Source organism: Haplochromis burtoni, unplaced genomic scaffold (assembly GCF_018398535.1).
Source record: "Haplochromis burtoni strain Fernald_Lab_line unplaced genomic scaffold, NCSU_Asbu1 Contig_83, whole genome shotgun sequence".
NCBI lineage: Eukaryota > Metazoa > Chordata > Actinopteri > Cichliformes > Cichlidae > Haplochromis > Haplochromis burtoni.
Genome location: NW_024582444.1, coordinates 1801404 through 1820884, shown reverse-complemented (window position 1 = coordinate 1820884; position 19481 = coordinate 1801404). Strand labels below are relative to the sequence as shown.

Genomic DNA, 19481 nt, shown 5'->3' with positions numbered 1-19481 from the left:
ATTTTCTCCTCAGCCTTGTTCCTGCTCTGGAGAGCATGCCGCCTCAGACACGAGAATTCGTGAAATTTCAAATATATAAATTAGCTTTTGAAAACAGCACAGCTGTGTTAAATTTGGAAACATTGGACCCTAATGATCAGTAGTTTTCTGATGAGGCAGCAGCTCTCCAGGGCAGAAACAATGTTGTTATTTTTCTCCTCCTTCTCCCTGAGGCTCTTCCACTCCAAGCTGGGTCCTTTTTATTCCTGTCTCTCTGTAAATAGTTAAATTTTATATATTTATGTTTAATGTTTTTGTTAGTGAATTTATATATTTTTTCCAATAAACATTTGTAATGACTAATGTCTCAGTTCTACTACACAGCAAATGTTGACACACGACTTGACACAAGTAGAATTTATTTCATATTATACTAATGACAAAATATACTAATACAGTGTGATGCAAAAGTTTGGGCAACCTTGTTAAAAGTAATTATTTTCCTGTACAAATTGTTGGTTGTCACAATAAAAATTATTAGTTAAATATATCATATAGGAGACACACACAGTGATATTTGAGAAGTGAAATGAAGTTCACTGGATTTACAGAAAGTGTGCAATAACTGTTTAAATCAAGCAGGTGCATAAATTGGCAACACAGAAAAAGAGAAATGAAATAAATATTTAGTGTATATCAATGTGTGTGTCTCCTATATGATATATGCAAGTGACATTTTTCATTGTAACAGTGATTCATACAGGAAAATAATGACTATTAACAAGGTTGCCCAAACTTTTGCATCACACTGGTTATAGGAACACAGTGAAGACAAGTTACTTAAGAGAGTAAAAAGAGGTTAGATTATTTTGGAGTAGAGCTCCATTTATTAAGAAAATTTTAAAAAGACAGGAACACTCTTTAGAGGTTTGTGGGTGGCTCTTAAAAGAGCCGTTGTGGGGAAGTCACTCAGACTTCAAACAGGCTACTCCTTTGGTTGCCAAGACACAGCTCCCTCCGCCGAGAAGTGGGCCATGAATTTCTCCCTCACCAGGACAGCCTCTCTGGAGGAGTTGTTTGCTGCTACACGACCCAGGCCTTGCAACGGCTCCACCACAGCAGGTGCCCCACTCTCGTCCAAACAGTGCAGAAAATTGTGGAGAACACACGTTGCCTTCACACACTTCTCCGCAATTTCAGGACGGAGCTCCATGGCGCGCCGATACAACCTCCACTGTGAGGAGAGGATACCGAAGGCACCCTCCACTATCATCCTGGCCCTGGAAAGGCGATAGTTAAAGACCCTCTTCTCTAAAGGGAGGAGGCGTCCAGGGAAAGGTCTCATGAGCTCACGCCGCAGCGGGAACGCTTCATCAGCCACAAAGACATGGGGCTGGGCTCCACGGTGTTCTCCACCAGGTAGAGGCTGGTCAGGAGGCAGATGGAGAGTCCCAGCCCGAAGAGCCTGACCAAAGGTGGAGTTGGCCAGAATACCACCGTCGCTGGTCCTCCCGTACCCCCCAACATCAATAACGCGGAAGCGATACCTTGCATCCACAACCGCAAGGAGAACAATGGAAAAAGATCCCTTGCAGTTGTGGAACATGGATCCTGAGTTGGGGGGTGCCTTCGTCTGGACGTGCTTCCCATCCGGAGCTCCACAGCAGAGAGGGAAGTTCCAGCGCTGCTGGAATCCCTTTGCAATGGACCGCCAGTCTCCAGGTGAAGGCACAGCCATGAAATCATCCACTAGACAGTCCCAGATGGCTGTCGCTACCTGGGGGATGATCTGGCTCACCGTGGAGATACCAACTCGAAAACTGAACGCGATGGTCCTGAAGGAGTCCCCGGTGGCAAGGAAACTGGACAAAATTGTTTAAAATTAGTATTATGTGTACTGCAGTTACAAATACATTATTGAAATTCCAAAACACTTTTGTGATGTCAGATTTAAATTACAAAACATAAATCTTACATAAAACATTTTGTAATTATAATGATAATTACATAATGTATATTAGATATAATCTAAAACAGTCTGCGGGGATTATATAGAAATATTCAACTATCCCAGAATTAAACCTGGTCTAAATAAAAAAAAATGGAGTGAGTATCACTACAAAGGTTAACTCACAGTGGTCCTCATACCAGTTTGCTATCAGCAAACACCGAGAGCATATATTGATATGACACCACAGCCGTGCTATCATTGTAAACACTGATAACAGCATAAATCGAATTAAATCGGGACTTGATGAGACCTTTCGAGTATCACTAGAAATATTATACACAGTCATCTCTGTACCACAGTTTGCTTTCAGTAAACACCGACAGCATTCACTGTTAGCATAGCACATCCATGTTAGCAGTGTATAAACGGATGATTTAGCATATATTAGCACAGGTATCAATAAAGGACTAAGTATTAAACACTTTTACTAACCTCAGGCAGATGGACAGGCGCTCTGCAGGTGGGATTGAGCGCCTGTAGTTGGTGTCTAGGCGGAGATTCTGGGACCGACGCGGGAAAGCAGGTCCTCAAACTGGCGAGTGAAAGACATGGTATTGCTGGAATCGGCCGTCATCCAGGCGCAGCTCCTGGAGCAAATGGTGAAACTCACCAAACTGCTCACGCCTCTGGAGGACCTGATGGACCCAGGTACGGCGAGGACGTCTTTTACGCCGCTGCACTGCTCTCCACAATACATAGAGAAGGGAGACTCTCTCTCCAAGCTCTAGCTCGACAGCTGCCATCTTGCAAAGATACCGTCTGGCACAACTTCCTCCCACATTTCCGGTTCATGCGCGTCAAAATATGCAATTTTGAGGCGCGATGGATTTTTCTTGGACACGTGTTGAGGTGCGAATGTGCACGAGTCAAATTAGGGGCGTTTGGGGCGTTTTCGCTCGCGTCTATTGCGTTTGGTGTGAACACACTGTTGATTTTAACAGTAGTTTTATGGGACCTTTTAGCTACAGCTACTTATTGATCAATTAATAGTGAGTCTCAAATCAAACAGACTCTGGACTCATAACAATTAACAATTATCAGTTTGTTAAACAGTAACTTATGTTGCTGCAGCCCAAGAGAAGGGTTTTATTTATCTCCCCAGTCTATGCTTAGCTTTGAAGCCACACCCACAAATATTATATAAAATCAATTAGCCAAGTTTTGAAAGATTCACTTTGTTAGTGGGGTTTTGGACACATGTAACCACTAACTATATTATACATTATATACCATTAATATTTGAACATGTGACAATTGTTCCAGTCAAAATGAAGACTGGTCTGCAACCATCTGGCAACCACTGGTGAATTACCAGCCAGTTGGCAAAGATTTGTAATTCCTTTGGTCGCTAATGTATTATTATGGTATTAGTTTGAATTGAAGTGATGGAGTTAATTGTCTTCAAACACCGTCCAGCTACTCACTTTAAAAAGTATGACACAAATCAGAAATGGAGACTGTAATTTAAAGTTTTTTTGTTGATTTTGACCTCTTTTCTCAGAAGTTTAAGCAAGTAAGTTGAAATTTAGAAGTTTTAGAAATTTTGAATGCAGTTTTTTGTGGGACAAAGAAGCTTCCATAGCAATAAGAAACCTCAGTAAATACTATATATTTCTTTTTTCCTGCAAACCTCAGCTTTGAGTGTTGGATACTTGGTAATAAGTCTGTTTGGATTTTAACGTTGTTGAGTGCAATTTGTCTTTGGTTGGAGCTTTTAGCAGCTGTTATTTGTGCTTCACTCTTAACGTTTTCATTTTCCACTTCCTGCTCTTAGTTAAAACCCAAAATCAGATGTAAAAGGAGCTCTTAAAGTCCAGTTTAGATTTTGGACTGTTTAGAACTGGTCTGAATGGTCATACACGGATGGAAATGACGTCCTAGTGGCGTCTATCCATCTATCCTCAAAACCTTGAATTTTGCACATGAAAAATGAGAGACGTAGTAGCAATTCTTTTCTTTTTTTTTTAAGTAAGGCAACAGTGGCACTTAAACATCCTGTTCTGTCCTATTTCTGTTTTACAATAAAAAAAATAAATGTAGTTTCATCACCTTGAATGAGCGCAGTGTCTGGACTGGAATAGGCTCCAAGCTGCCGTACACAAAGTCTTTCTCCCTTGGAGTACAGGCCTCAATTTGTCCAAAGGCTAGCAGCATGCGACCATGATGCACCACGTACATGTTGTACTCATGTGGTGTGAGTTCCTGCCCCAAACGGTCCAGCACTCCCTCCTGCCACGGGGCCATCCCGGTCTTACTGGTGTCCGCTGGGGGACAGTTTTTGGCAGCAGAGCTGTCATTCTCTGCGTCTGTCTGGTCCTGCCTCTCAGTCCCTTTTGGATTTCTGCCACTCTGAGTTTTTCCCTTGTCACCAACGTTTGGGTTTTGTTTGGGGTTGTTCAGATTTTCCTGAGCGGCCTCACAGCCGCCTCTGTCCATGCTGAACATCATCTCGAACAGGTCATATTTATCTTTGTTGATGCCTGAACCTTGCACAGCACTGTTTGGTACAGTCTGTTCAGCACCACTATGCTCACAGGAGGTGTTTTTAGGAAGACCTGGAGAGAAAAAATAAATGAAATACACTTTTCAAAGAGAGAAAATGAACTTTACTGAGTTTCAAAAACATATCAGTTTTAATTTAGTTGAAGATGTTTTAGTTTAATCCAGAAATATCCTGTGCTGATAGAAGTGTTAAGGATTTATTTATCACAAATCTATTTTTAGAGTACCTGAAACATGATTTTAATCTCACAAAATTCAATTTATTTTTAATCTCTCATGTGTTACGGTTCGGCGGTGGCAGTGTATTGTTTTAGGCGTTTTGTTTTGGCGTGACTGTTATGTGTTTCCTGTTTTACTTTGAAAGTCTGTGTTATCTTAGTGTTCAGTTTACGTTTCCTTGTCTCGTCAGGTCTTATTTGCCCCAGCTGTGTATCCCTTCTGTGGTCCATTCCCTAATTGCTCCTTCTATGTATTTAAGCCCTGTGTTTCTGTATGTCATGGTCGCGATCTCTCTCTCTCCTCCCCCCCGTTGTAAATAGTTTGGCGCCTTGTGTTTGGTGATGTAAATAAATGTCGTATCTTGCTTTAAATCTCGTCTTGGGATTATTTTTGTGGAAGTTGCACGCCGGTTGCCTAGGCCGGGGTGTAACATATGGGTTTTAGGTTTTCAGTAACTCTTAGGCAGATTTTGTTAGGGAAAGCATCTTTTGAAAAGCACCACTATTACCCACCATCACTGGTATCTTCGATTACGACACCATTGACTACTCCACCAGCTGCTGCTTCCTCTTTCATCTCATCATTTATTTCCTCCTCTTCCTCCTCTGTCAGCTCCGGATAGAGCGGCTTCATTTTTAGGCGGCTGTAAAGGTCCTTTTGATCGATTATGGCCATGGCAAGGTCCAGAGCCTCCTCCTGTCCCTCACTTTCTTTCACCAAGTTGTCCTGCAGGGCTTTGTGGCTGTGTGGGTTTGTGTCATCGGTCGGCCAACGGAGCCACTCCATGGTGCAGCACACCACGCTGGCCGGGCACACCTGGAGGTGGGATGCCCGTGAGGAGCGAGGCAGCTGAACAGGGCATCCGTACGCAGCATTGATGCAGGGCACCCTCACATTAGGGCAGAGCAGCAGGTGATCCTCTTCTTTGCACAGGTGGAAGAGGGCGCCACAGTGCAGACGGCAGGGGGTGACCGCACAGCACACAGAGGCCTCCACCCGAGCCCTGCAGCGGCGGCTGTAGCAGGAATCACAGTGGATGTGCTGCTGCATCCTGGAGGCCCGAGAACGCCGACTCTGATTTGGATGAGGAAAAAACCCAGAATGATTCAGTGATGACAAGATGTTTACAATATATGAAAATATGGCTCATTAAAGGTGCAATATGTGAAATTCCCTGGAATAAAGGGATGCTTCAGAACTCTATGTTGGTCTGGCATCATAGACGTAACCTGTTTGCACTGCTTCTTGCTCTCATTTTAGCTCTCAATTTAGTCTTTAGATACAAACTGATAGCATGTGCTGTTAGCATGCAAACTTTGGTGGATATCTCTACAACACAATACACATGATCTGTTGTTTCATAATCTGTTGTTAATTTAATAATATTTGAATCGTTTTTTTAAATAAACCTTATTTTGAAGAATACCACAAAAGGAGTAGGACATCACATGGATTAGGATACTTAGAGAAAGATATATGACAACCAACAAGACAAGACAGAGCAGGTAAAGAGAATAGGTGTGGTGTGAATGTGAGAGTGTGTGTTGAGTGTGAGGGTCCTCATTTCTCTTCAGTCCAAAATAAATGCACTTAGGAGGGGTGAAAAAAGGGAATATAACAGTAATAATGATTGTAAAACTACTACAGAGACAGTCAGTCAGAGACTATACTCAGAGGATAGCTCTGGCACAAAAGGTCACTGAGGTCAAGAGTGATGGTTTGTAAGTGGAAATCTTTTCTATGGTGCGCATAATGCAGGAATTACAACTGTTACAAGTCCAGTTTCAGAGCTCTGGTTCACCCCCAGACCTGATCAGAGTCGGGGGGACAGCCTCCTTACAGTATAAGTGGTTTGTTGATCATATTAAACTCAGAGGATCAGAGAATTTAACAATGAAAAGAGTGATGGGGGTTATCTCAATTAGACTATATAGTTACTATATTCAAAAGGGGGTAGCTTGGAAAGGTGGGGAGTTCAAGTTACATGCATGCATGATTATTTCCATTATCTTTAAGATACAACAATGATAATATCATAATAATACATAGATCTATTAGAGCTAGGCAATGGGGTTGTCTAGTCTTGATAGTACAATAGTAATAACACTGTCCTTAATACCACACATAAGTCATTATAATAATGAGTGGAGGACAGTGGGATATCAGAAAATAGCATTAGCAGTGAATTATCTACATTATTCTGTATCTGAATAGACATATGTATATATGAGATGGAAGCAGGTTTGTCCATTGGTTTAAATAATCTTTAAAACCAATCTTACATACTCCACCTTTAAAGCTCTATGAGCTTCAATCTTTAATTCAACAGCAGAAAAAGTCTGACTCACCATATTAACGGGACTTCAGCTGGTTTTCTAACTCTGCAAGAAGAAAATACAAAGCAAATGTATATGATTGACATTTCTGTCAAGCATGATATGACATGATATGACCTTTCTGTGACATCATCCCAACACTGAATAATATAGGCCACATTTAATCCACATGCAATCCATCATCACTGGTCACGTACAATATATCAGATTGTTAAAGACAAGTAAACAAAGCAAAATGAACAAAACCGAAGCTCATATGTTGCCATAAACCATTAAAATTTTTTACTTAGTTCATCTCGCACTCATTCAAACCCACAAATATGTTTCTGTACATTTGTCTGCATAAAAGGGTGAAAAAGTCCAAAGTCACACAACAGAATCCTTTGGAGAGTTCATGCTTCTCAGTCTGGTTGCTGCCAGGATGTGTCAGAGGTGTTCAAACAAAACATATTACTACCCTTTTGCACGACTTGAGAATCTAAATGTTTTCTAAACCTCTTGTCCGATCCCGAGCTGCAGAGGGGAAGTTGTAACTGGAATCTATCAAGAAATCGGTACAGACAGAGAAAGCAGAGCAACCTCTCGATTCAAACCCAGAACGAAAGTCTGTGAAGCAACAGTCCTAACCGCTGCACCACCATGCCATCCTGACCGGACATGGTTTTAAAAACTGAAGGAACATCTGCAAAAAAAATATTGTGAAAGTCAAAACAGTTTCCCACTTTTTTGCTTTCCTGTTCAGTAACAAGTAGACTCTGACAATAATGACCTAAAACAGGCAAAACAAGCAGGCAAATAAGTTCTGGGCAGCATTTCTACACTGATGCAGCAGCTTTTGCACTAAGCGTAAAACAAATGTCACTTGGCTCTGGTGCAGTTTTAAAGACACCCAGAACGAGCTGTGGCCTGTGTGGCTGTAAATCTCGACACGTACAAGTCAGACGAGCACTTAGATCAGCTGAAATATTTCACTTCTCCACTTTTATCACTTGTTCGAGCAGTTTCACTGGAATCCTTTCAAATTAGAGATGAAACCAGGTAATCTCAGAGAATTTCAGCAAATTCACAATGGAGTCAAACCTTCTCGACAAATATCTTACCGGTTGGACAGCACGGACGAGTTGTTTTTTCTCTTTGGTTTTATAACGTTGCTTTCTGTCCCCGTGCTCTTTGAACTGGTAGGTTATAATTAGCCAAGCAGCACAAGCAGGTTCACAAGTAGAAATAACTCCGCGCTCAGCTTCTCAACATTGCTGCAGCGGGGAGCCACAGGTGCCAAACTTTATACAAGACTTCCTATCTCCGTATTCACTGCCTGAGTTTATGTGTCCGAGCACAAGTTTGTTAGTACAAGTACATTAGAACAAGTAGCTCAGCCTCTGCTGCAACAATTGCAAAATAAATTCACTTTGACAGTGTTTTGACAACACTTAAATATCCACTAGAGGACTCCGTTTGGATATTAAGCAAGAATCTGCCTCGTTTTGCTGCGCGCAGAATGAAAGTAGGCAGATTTCTGATGCAAGTGTCTGAGACGACCAGTAACCCAAACCATGTCTCTGACCACCCGTATAAGATTTCTCAGTCAGTGCTGAGCTCTATTTATAACACACAAACACACATAACAGACACACATGGAAACACTTGGTCTTTAAAAGTACCAGAAGGAGTGCGAGGACTTTCTCTCCTTTCAAACCTCAAACCCTCTTTGAATCTTACGCCACAGGATTCTGCTGATATCCTCTGATTGTCCATTTACATGCACTGGGCTCAGTCTGATTAACAGTTTCCTTTCTGTTCGCAGGGCAGACCTGCACCTTCAGAGACCTGGCACCAGAGGATCTGAAAAAATGGTATGATTTCATTTTTGCAGTCGTCAGATCCCCCCAAAAATTTCAAAACGCTGTTGGTTGTTTTTCCTTCAGCAGCTTTACATTTGTCACATGAGGTGTGTTATGTTTGTCATCTCTCCATTGAACACATATGTTGTTTGCAGAAATCCAAAATCCTTTTTAAACCTGTCTTGTTATACATCTATTGTTTCTACTTTTAAAAATTGACAAAAGAAGCTGGATTAGTAAGACCTCCTGAAAAATCAGTCTGGTCTTCTCTTAATTTTTCCAAATCAGAGTGATCGTTCTTGGGCATCCAACATGCAAAAGCATGTCCAGTATGATTGTGCAACAGCACAGATTTTTTCTATGATATTACTTCGTAGCTCAAGACGGGATAGTCAGTCAATGTAGCAGCCAACACGATGTGCAGAAAGAAAGTCAGGTTAGAAACAGAACGTGCGACATTGACTCCTTCTTCATAATTCTTCTACATATTTCAGCTTTAATGAGTTGTGTTTTAATGTCTTGTGTTGCTTTTTGAGTAAGTCATCATTCTTGCACGGCTGGCTCCTCCTGTTTATTTTCTCATTCAAATCAGAGTCACCGTTCTCGGGCCTCCAAGGTGCGCCACCACATCCACTGTGATTCCTGCTACAGCCGCCGCTGCAGGGCTCGGGTAGAGGCCTCTGTGTGCTGCGCAGTCATCCCCTGCCGTCTGCTCTGTGGCGCTCTCTTCCACCTGTGCAAAGAAGAGGATCACCTGCTGCTCTGCCCTAATGTGAGGGTGCCCTGCATCAACGCTGAGTACGGCTGCCCGATCCAATTGCCTCGCTCTTCACGGGCAGCTCACCTCCAGGTGTGCCCGGCCAGCGTGGTGTGCTGCTCCATGGAGTGGAACCGCTGGCCAGCCAATGATGCCCACTCCTTCCCAAACATGGAGCTGCATGAAAACCTGCTCAGAGAAAGAGCGCAGGGAAGGTGTCTGGACCTGGCCTTGGCTCTGAAAGACCAGGACCGCCTCTTTCACTCCATGAAGATGAAGAAACTGTTCCCAGAGCTGATCCAGTGTGTGGAGGAGGAGGAGAGGGAGGAAAGGAGGATGGAGGAGGAGAGAAGGAAGGAAAAGGAGAGGAAGAAAAAGGCCATGTTGGAGAAGGAGGCAGCAGAAAGGGCAGCTGCAAAGCAAGCCAGTGAGCTCGCCTGGGCCTCTTTTAACACGTACAATTTGAATGATAATACCCCTGATGACAAAGAAGAAGAAGAAGAAGAAGAAGAAGATGAGGAGGAGGAAGAGGTTCAGGTCGAATATGAGCAGGTGCTTACACAGGAAGAGAGAGAGGCTCTTGCAAGGGCATCAGGAATAGAGGCTGATCATCTTGAAAATTACAGCGCCTGGGAGCGAATGTTCAGCATGGAGATGGGTGGATGCAGGGAAACTGAGGGGACGGCTGTGGCAGGAAGGGGACGGGGACTGGCTAAAGGGAGGGGGAAAGGCTTGAGCACCGTTACGGAAGAAGATAAAGCAGATACCTGTGGAGGTGCAACATCATCAAACACCTGCAAACTGCTGACCAGCACTCTGAACAAGAAGAAGTTTACATATGAACGCCTGGAGCCAATGAAGATCATCATTGTGCGCACTTTCAAAGTCCCGACCAGCTTTTCTGCCAAGCAGAGCCGCATCCGCAACCCAGGTTTTTACAAAAGAGAGAGCAAAGCTGTGGATACCAGTGACCTGGGGGTGGCACTAGAGGCAATGCCAGTGTGGGAGGAAGTTCAGGTGAGGCAAAGAAATTGAACCTCCTTGTAGACTTTTTGTAAAATTGTCCTTTTAGACCTGCAAAGGCTTTAAAAAAGTCACTAAGGTACAGCAGAAACAAGCAGTGAACACAGCACTGATTCATTCAGATTCATTCATGCATTCAGACCTATCAGCAGACAGCTGCTTATTGTTTTAAAGGTGTGTCTTAATGTTTTGCTTGATTGCTTACTTGCTTTTAGCTTTATAGTTTTCAGTCTCTATTGACCTCAGAGGAATATATGTTGCATTCTGTTTCACGAGATAGTTGCTAATGCTGTGCATTTTGTAGTTTTGTTAGAGAGGTGACCCATGAATTCAGAATGGCTGAAAAGCTCTGTAGACAAGTCCAGTAAAGGATTTCCACAGACTCAATACCTCCTTTTGCATTACTCATAATGATTTTAAGACTTTCCATGTGCATTAGTTCTTCCTGCGCTCCCATCCACAGTCCTAAGACGTGTATGTCAAAGTAATTAAACATTATAAATGATTCAGCAACCTCATAGAGCTGAATCATTGTCCTGAATTGTAAGGTCACCTTACAACAAAATGCATCAAGAATGATATTAAAAGAGATTTAAAAGCCAGGAATAATATGATTGTAAAACATATAAAGCATGATGGTTATAGCTGACACCCTGATGAAAACAGTCTAGCTGATGAAGGTGAATGGTAATAAGTTTGAAGCGAGAAGATGAAGTTACTGAAGTTCTTTCAGGTCATTTACAAAAATGTATGTCTATTTTCATTTTTATTTTCTTCGGTAGGTTTTAGTGCTGGGACACATGCAAAAATTATAAAATAAAACACTTAAGTTGGTTATCTAAGAGGAGAGTGTGGCTTTGCTGCAGGACAATATCAGAAAGAACTGTTGGTTTTTTGTTGTTGTTGTTGTTGTTGTTTTTTAGGGCTTTTAATTTCTTTTTACATTTTATAAGCCGACAGTGTGAGTGAAAAAACTTCTTTCATGTTCTTGAGCAGGAATATATCTTTCTTGTACCTTCTTAGACTGTATTTTAAATCCTGGAGCATCACAAGCCAATGGAACAAAATGTGCAGAGAACAAATGTTCATGTTTTCTCAAAGCACGGAGTAAACAAACAAGTGTTACTGTTTACTGATGACGTTTTATGTCATATTTGTCATATATGTTTAATAAATGAGAGTCGTTTTTGCTGTCGTTGTTGTTTAATGCTCACCAGCTACGAAGCTCCCTGATGAAATATTGCTCTGTTGTTTGATTGGCTGCTCAGGCCTCTCTGCTGTGTTCCCTGGAGAAGGAGCTGAGGGGTCACCTCATTGCAGAAAGCGTGTGCACAGACGGTCTGTTAACAGACGAAGGCACGCAGACCTACAGCTTTCTGTCGGCTCCTTTCCGGAGAAACACTTCGCTGGCCGACCTGACGGCTGTCAAACCGCTTGAGCTGCACCTTCAGCTGCAGGTGGAGAGCGTCACCAGCCGACATCACAAGGCCAGCTCCGCCTTCACCTTCCTCTGTGGACACACCTTCCAGCGCAGAGAATATGGCAAACATTACAAGTGAGTTGTTTTTTCTTAAATATTTAGGTTTTGCATCGTTTAAAGAGATTAAGACCTGAACAAGAAATACACAAAGCAGTCACTGACTCAGAATGATGCTCTAAACCCCATCTGTTACTGTGAGAGCAAAGTGATCTATTTCTAATAAAAAATGTTCTGTCGTTTTCAGGAACGTCCACAGTGATATCCAGATGTGTGTAAACGGATGGTTCGAGCAGAGATGCCCGCTCGCTTACTTGGGATGCAGCTACAGCCAGAGGAGATTTCAGCCCTCCACACACGAAGCCACCATCAGCTACAAGTGAGAGTTCATCGAAATGTAAACAAATTTAACTGTGAGCTGAAGCGTGTTAGAGGGGTACAGGGTACACATTCTAACTGCACTGTGTCCCAGTTACATTTCTAATTCACTTTCTGAGCTTTATAAACAATAAAAAAAAATCAATTCAGAGTTGTGTAGAAAATAAAAAAGCTCTTTATACAGTCATGTGATAAAGAAAGTTTACACAGGAGTGCATAGACTCCTGTGTAAACTTTAGTGCTGGGCAGAGAGTAACTGCAATAATCTGAAAAACATTTGCAAGCAACAGTGAAGTACATTTATTAATTACGTCCTTTGTACAGATGAGACCACAGTGGAGGTTTGGCAGAAACTAAGCAGCATGTGAGCACAAACACCTCAAACTAACTTTAGAGCACGGTGGTGGAGGAGTGATGGTTTGCGCTTATTTTGTAGCCAAATGACCTGAGTGCACTGCAGCCACTGACTTGAACAAACAAAACCATATCAAAGTATTCAAGAGTCAAATGCGAACCTGGGTCATGCAACAGGGCAATGATCTCAAGTACAGGGAAAGAAAGTACTTTTGCAATGACCCCGTCCAAAAACTGATTCAAATGCTGTGGTGGGAACTTAAGAGAGCCGTGCATAACCGTGCGCCCACAAACCTCCATGACACAACATTGTAAACAAGAGTGGGCAAAGATTCCTGCACAGTGATATCAAAGTCTCATAAAGTCTTGCAGAAAATGATTACTTCACGTTATTGCTGCTAAAGATGCTTCTGAATCTGAGCTGCTGAATCGTGGTGCGTGTAGATTTTTTTTTCCACACTTCTCTTTATGTCAAAGTGATTCGTGTAAATCTGCAACAACTATTTGTAACCACTTGAGGGCAGCAGAAACACACTATCAAACTGACTAGTTAAACATTTTGCACATAGTTATCTGTTCACATATCCTGCAGATGCAGAGCACAGCTGTCATGTTTTGGCCTCTTTGAGTAATATTTTCTCCTTTTTGGATGTTTGTAGCTTCTACAAGCACACAAATACACTATCTGTAAGTTTAGCTCTTAATGCTTCACTCTTATATTTCATTGCTTGCAAGGTGTCCCTGATTTTGGTTTTGGGCTGTAAAATTGAAAGCATCAAACTGAACAACGCTTCAGAACTTCAGTTAATCTTGTATTTCATCACAAGTCACACTTTTAACCTCACACTGTTGTGAAAATAACAAATATGATGCATAAATTAACCTTAAAGCTACTATAACTTTTATTTTAACAATCTATAACTCAGATCAGAGTCAAAGCATTTTAATCCTCTGCAAACAAAAATCCAATACTCTTTCAAAGACCACAGTTTCGTCTGTACTTTCAGCGATGATCTAGGCTGCTTCAGCCTGATTCCCACCACCTCTGTTTGCCTGGGTGACACTTCCCAGACATCCAGGAGCTCGGATGCCTCCACCAGCTTTGCTTGGAGGAAGAGAGGCAGTCGAGCGGGAGGAGCGGACGACTCGCTGAGCTCTCTTCCCTACGAAGTGCTGTGCCACGTGGCCAGTTTCCTGGACAGCTTTTCCCTGTCCCAGCTAGCTATGGTGTCCCACCTCATGAGGGAGGTGTGCTCCTCTCAGCTGAAGGAGAGAGGGATGGTCACCCTCCGCTGGGAGAGGAAGACCTACTCTCATGGAGGAGCCAAGTGGAGGGTGAAGCAGAGGGTAAGATTGGAGCCACGCTAACAGGACTCACAGTAGACATAATGCGAGATATTTCATGTTTATCTGAATCAGAAAGACTTTATTTATCCCCAAGGGGCAATTAAGATTAGAAGTAAATATTAGAAATAAAGGCAAGAATAAAGCATAAAAGAAGGAAGATATGAGGGACGAGTGCAAGTTTGGCTTTGAGCTGGAGGCACAAGAAACCAGATGATTGTTGATCTTGTTGTCATCATGTAGCAGGTTTGCCTTGATAGCAATCAAGTGATGCTACATTTAGTTTAGAAAACACAACGCTGACGTTTCTTACCAGGCTGTTTAATTGTTGAAGGCCAAAGAAGTAAGCTCATGCAACATTTCACAGCAAAAAGCAAAAAGTCACTGAATGAATGCAATTTAACATCTTTGTAATCATGAGTCTTTTTTTCTGACTTCATGAATCACATAATTCATGCTGTGACCACTTGGAGCAGATTATATTAGAAATATTGACTTCACCCTAAAGAGCACCCTTATCGAAATATAATTGAAGCAACTTCAGAATAAATAAAAATGACAGATTGAATGGTTTCCCAGTTTGAAAAAGCAGAGGCCTGCAAATCACCTCATTTTTTAAACTATTGTAATAGTGACCATTCTGGACAATCAAAGCACTGAAAGATTTAATGTGAAACAAAATGTGAGATATCTCTCCCCCTTTTGCAGTCAGGACCTTATATTTAGTTGCATCTCCATCGCTGTTCATCACTGCAGGTCTGGCAGTTCAGTACCTTGTTCTCTCCGGTGGATACGTGGTGCTTCCAGGATGTGCCGCCTATCTCAGAGCATCTAAAGGTGTGTCGTTATTATGAGAGGGAGTCCAGGACGGAGAAGATTTACCTGCCACGCATGCGAGAAGAAATCCAGCCCAACACAAGCTGCAAACCTCCCACTCTGGTTACCATGTTCCAGCAGAAGAGAATCATGATGTAGTTCACTGTAAACTGGTCTATTTGGGGTTTTATTGCATGTTAACTTCTTTTCCCCCTCCTTCTATTCCTATATCTCCTGCCACTGCAGTTCACTTTAAAATTACAGGAGAAAAATCACAATAAATATAAAATTAAAGCTTACAGAGATAAGTTTTGGAGTCACGTGTTGAACTGAATCTTAGAAACTACATATATTTAAAAATGATGTCAGAAGAGCACTGAAGTTAATTTTAATTATAAATAAATAAATCAAGCTACAGATATCTGCTGTTTTTATTCACACGTTTCTTTTTCACAGATGCTTTGCAAATGGTTATAAACTGAAATGAGAGGGATTTCATGACTAAATAGTATCACCAAACACTTTATCTTATGCATCCACATTTTATTTTATTTTATTTTGTGTTACGCCTGTAAACAAAACATATTTGCTTAGTCCGTTGCATAGAAAATGAATTGCAAGTGCAGCGTTAACCACGTGATGAGGTAGAAAACGGATTCAAGTCACTTGTGCAGGAGTAACACAGCTCTGCTTCCCCCTAGTGGCTCTCAGTGGTATTGCGCATGTTTTTGAGAATGTCCGCTTTAAACATTTTATAAAACATCGCCACGTTCATGGTGGAGATGAGACTCAGGCCGGCGGCCCCCATCATCAGGACATAACGAGGAATGTGTTCACTGTGACCGGCCAGCCAGCGGCTCATCCAGCCCAGCGTGCAGGCACGAAACACCAGAAACCTGCAGATGAAACAGAAGAAACAAGCTGACAGATACCAGTCTACACTAAAGTCACCATGCAAGGCCCAGATGGTGAAAGCTTGGGATTCAGTATCTTGCACAGTATCTGAGATATTGATGTGGGAGCAGCTGGGATAAAACTGGCACATCTGTGATTATTGGACAACAGTTTCAGGCAGATAAACACAAAACAGGCCTTTCAGGAAACAGATTAAAGAAGTAAAAGTAGAGCGCAGATGGTTTCCTGGAGGCCTCACAACTTTAAGCTCAAAAATTCTGGTTACACAACCAATTATTAGGTTTCGGGGGAATTAGCTTTTTCCTCTCCTTAATAAATGAAGCCATCATTAAATAAAATTAACAAGGCTTTACTCAGGCTAAGTTTGCATAATATTAACATTTATTTGATGTAACATATTCAAAAATGCTTCAAAATGCTTTTAAAAAGGTGCTTTATGATCTTTTCCCACCTCGCATAAAAAGATCATTTCTTCCTGCTAAAAAGAATTCCTGAACCACCTACGTTCCCACGTTGAGCCAGCTGGTGATGCTGTAGGCGAGAGAGGGCTGAGGGGCGGTGAGTTCAGTGCCTGGCTTGTTCCTCCGTCCTGAGAGGATGAGGAGCTGTCTGAGATGAAGGAAAACAGAGTTGATCTCTACCAGCAGAGACACCGCTGCAAAACCCAGATAGAGGCGGGACGTCACAGCCAAACCGAAGCATGAGATCACCTGAGAGAAACGTTAAAACAGCACATGCAAAGAGACAGCAATACAACACTTTATTTCCACGTTAATCATGCAAAAATCACAAGTTTTAATCATGAAAAATGTGAATTAGCTCATTTCAGACCAGCCAGAAATGAATGTCAGTAAGTGATATATAGAATCCTGCTGGACCATGATTACTAAAGGCTTTATAGCCTTTAATAATCATGAATTTTTATGAATGAATTTTTACACACCATCATTAGTATCTGGAGGATGAATTTCAGGTTGTCAAGCTCCACACGTCCCCTGAGATCAGCTGATCTGTGCCAGCACACACCAGCTGATGGCTCTGCTGATTGATCTCATAATTATCAGTTTTATATTGACTGTTATTGATGCGTGCTGAGAGGCGACGCTGCTGCCCTCCCACTATTGAAAATAATACCGCAGGAAATAACAGAATGACAACAGAAGAGAGTTTAAAATGTTAATAAATCGCTGTAAATAAAGTTTGGTAAAAGAGTTATGTAACTAAACATTCTGTGAGATTTTTTTTTTTGCATGAATTTAATGAATTAAGTATCTGGATAAATTAAAAACAAGCCAAACTTCATGAAGGAGAATATACTGTTGGGTAACCTCAGGAATGTGGTGACCCACTCTGAGAAAACTGGACGCAAACATATAAAACTTGAACCTTGAACTTTGATCAGAAAGGCTTGTGCAGGATTAACTGTTTGCCACGTAAAAATAAATAACTCGTTTTGTCTTTGGATAAAGTAGAACCTGCATAGAGATACTTAGCAGCACAGTCAGGAGCAAACGCACCATGACACACCATGTGCTGCCTGAAAGCAGGTCTGCTGTATGCGCTGACAGTAAAATCACAGCATAGAGCAGCACGACTGAGGTTTCGCTCACTGACCTCGTCGTTATCACCCGGATATGGGATGAGTGCTATCACCAGACTGACTCAACTTTGTGCTTGTGTTCTTAGATTACACACTCAGGAGATGAAACAGTACTCAGATCCCATATTTTAAATGGATGACAGAAATTAAGCTTATGTGAAAGTTCAATAAGGAAGATCTGTAATCACTCATCTGCCTGCTTTCCTGGCTCTTCGGCTGCTAGTCTGTTCATTTCATTACTGCCACTTTCCCCTGCTGTCAATCTCAATACTGACATCGTTATATTCTTCATTACTACTTTCTTCTTGCCTGGCTTCTTTGAGGCGATCAGCCTCCACTCTGCGTTGTTTAAATCTGTGATCTCTTTTCAGACTCATCTCTCATCTTCACTTTACTGAACTCAGTTTTCATCTTCACCCCCACCAGCATCTCAACTCCGCAGGGTCTTGTCCAAAAAATCCTATCAAATCCTATCCTGTGAATAGCTGCATCACTCGACCTCCATATTCAAAAATGTAAAAAACAAAACAAAAAGCAGCTCATTATGATCTCTTATGAGGTCATAATTTTCACTTACATTTGTAAGGACAAGAGAGAAGTATCTTAAGTATCTTATTAACTGAGATAGATGGATTATTATTCCCTGTTTTTGGGTAAAATAAACTGATGTGTTCCCGTTACAAAAAGTGTATGTTGGTTCATGTTTCCACACTGTGTTAGCAAAAACACACCCAAGCATTAGACCCACAAAGGTCATTACCAAAGAGTGGTGGAGGAGTAGCTCCCAGGACTGTTTGAAGGGCTGGTTCAAGGCCATGTCTAGGAAGTCGTGGATAAAATACCCTGGAGGAGAGGTAGAAATATGCGTGCAAGCTCATGTATTTAAACAATGCTAAAGTATTAAACTGCTATCAAGTTATTTTTTGAAATGCAATGTATACACATTTGCATGTGTGTGTGTGTGCGTGTGTTTGTGTGGGCATCACCTGTGGATACAGCTACAAGACTGTGGGAGTGCAGGGAGCAAAAAGAGATCAGGTCCTCCATCATCTGAGGGTGACGGTAAAAGCTGCAGGGCGAGAGAGCCCACAGGAAGAGTGAATATCACACGAGTAGAAAACAAACGTCCACACTACCCTGACTGCTGCGCGCCTCTACGAACCATAAAACAGCCCCCGCTCCTGTCAGGCAGCTGTGAGCTAACGACGTGCTGACATTCCTCCATTTCCAGGCTTTCCTCTGTGCCGGCTGCGGTGTTGGCAGGACTCTGATGACTGCATTGAGCAGTTTGAAAGAGCCGGCAGAGCCTCCAGTGAGCAGAAGTGTTGATTTCAAATCCATAACAATAGTTGAGCGGAGTTCACCTCACGCATGTCCAGTGCATACCTCAGTGGAAACACGCTTTATGAAAAGAGAGCACGAGACGCTTGTGTCACTGTGAGGTCACTGTTATATATCATATATTGTTTCTAGTCTCTGCCCTCTAACGCACATCACGCACACCAAGTGATAAACTCATAGCTGATAGTAAAGAGCCCTGGACACATAATGGTACGATTGCCTCTCAAGGACAACAACCCTGGCTTTCATAACTCACTTCCGCTTCATCTTTATGACATCTTTTCAGCAGTACTGTTAGGTCTGCTGAACAGTTCAGCAGCTCTACTAGCCCCACACACATATGTACACACACGTACACAGCTCAGCTCCACACTCCTCACCCTAGGCCTTTCTGTTGTCTTTTGTTATCACTGCGCACACAAAAAAAGGCCATTTGTAGACTTGATTAGAGTGATTTAGTGGAAGTCTCTCAGCACCCTCTACACCCCCCTTCGTGGTTTATAAATCTTGTAGGGTGATGATTTATTTTGTGCATCAATCTAATCCAACAGCACTGCCATGAATGCTGCTTTTATAAAGTTTTCCAAC

General features: G+C 42.1%; 3 protein-coding genes across 4 annotated transcripts in view; 1 reads left to right on the top strand and 2 right to left on the bottom strand.

Moving 5' to 3' along the window:
• Positions 1-8593, bottom strand: part of LOC102313553 (F-box only protein 40) — a 14454-nt gene extending 5861 nt beyond the window's left edge. Inside the window, exons 1-4 of the mRNA XM_042222319.1 lie at positions 8148-8593; positions 7060-7092; positions 5224-5785; positions 4040-4545 (exon numbers count right to left, since the gene is read on the bottom strand). Coding sequence (XP_042078253.1) covers positions 4040-4545; positions 5224-5785; positions 7060-7062 — 1071 coding nt within the window. The 5' untranslated portion in view covers positions 7063-7092; positions 8148-8593. The remainder of the gene's footprint in view (positions 1-4039; positions 4546-5223; positions 5786-7059; positions 7093-8147) is intronic.
• An 83-nt stretch (positions 8594-8676) lies between these two features.
• fbxo40.1 (F-box protein 40, tandem duplicate 1) lies at positions 8677-15523 on the top strand. Of its 2 annotated transcripts, none has more exons than XM_005926303.2 (6): positions 8677-8900; positions 9481-10662; positions 11937-12223; positions 12393-12524; positions 13885-14224; positions 14978-15523. In XM_005926303.2, the coding sequence occupies exons 1-6, from the start codon at positions 8898-8900 to the stop codon at positions 15194-15196; spliced, it is 2163 nt and encodes a 720-aa protein (XP_005926365.1). In that variant the 5' UTR covers positions 8677-8897; the 3' UTR covers positions 15197-15523. The 2 variants fall into 2 exon arrangements, with proteins under 2 accessions (XP_005926365.1, XP_042078252.1); XM_042222318.1 differs by having other exon boundaries at positions 14930-15013.
• Positions 15524-15550: 27 nt separating this feature from the next.
• On the bottom strand, positions 15551-18964 carry LOC102313860 (TLC domain-containing protein 2). The gene is made up of 5 exons (XM_005926417.3): positions 18715-18964; positions 18539-18621; positions 18313-18395; positions 16457-16662; positions 15551-15933 (listed from the first exon to the last, which is right to left on the bottom strand). Exons 1-5 carry the CDS (start codon positions 18891-18893, stop codon positions 15735-15737), a joined length of 750 nt encoding a protein of 249 aa, XP_005926479.1. The 5' UTR covers positions 18894-18964; the 3' UTR covers positions 15551-15734.
• Between the last annotated feature and the right edge of the window lie 517 nt (positions 18965-19481).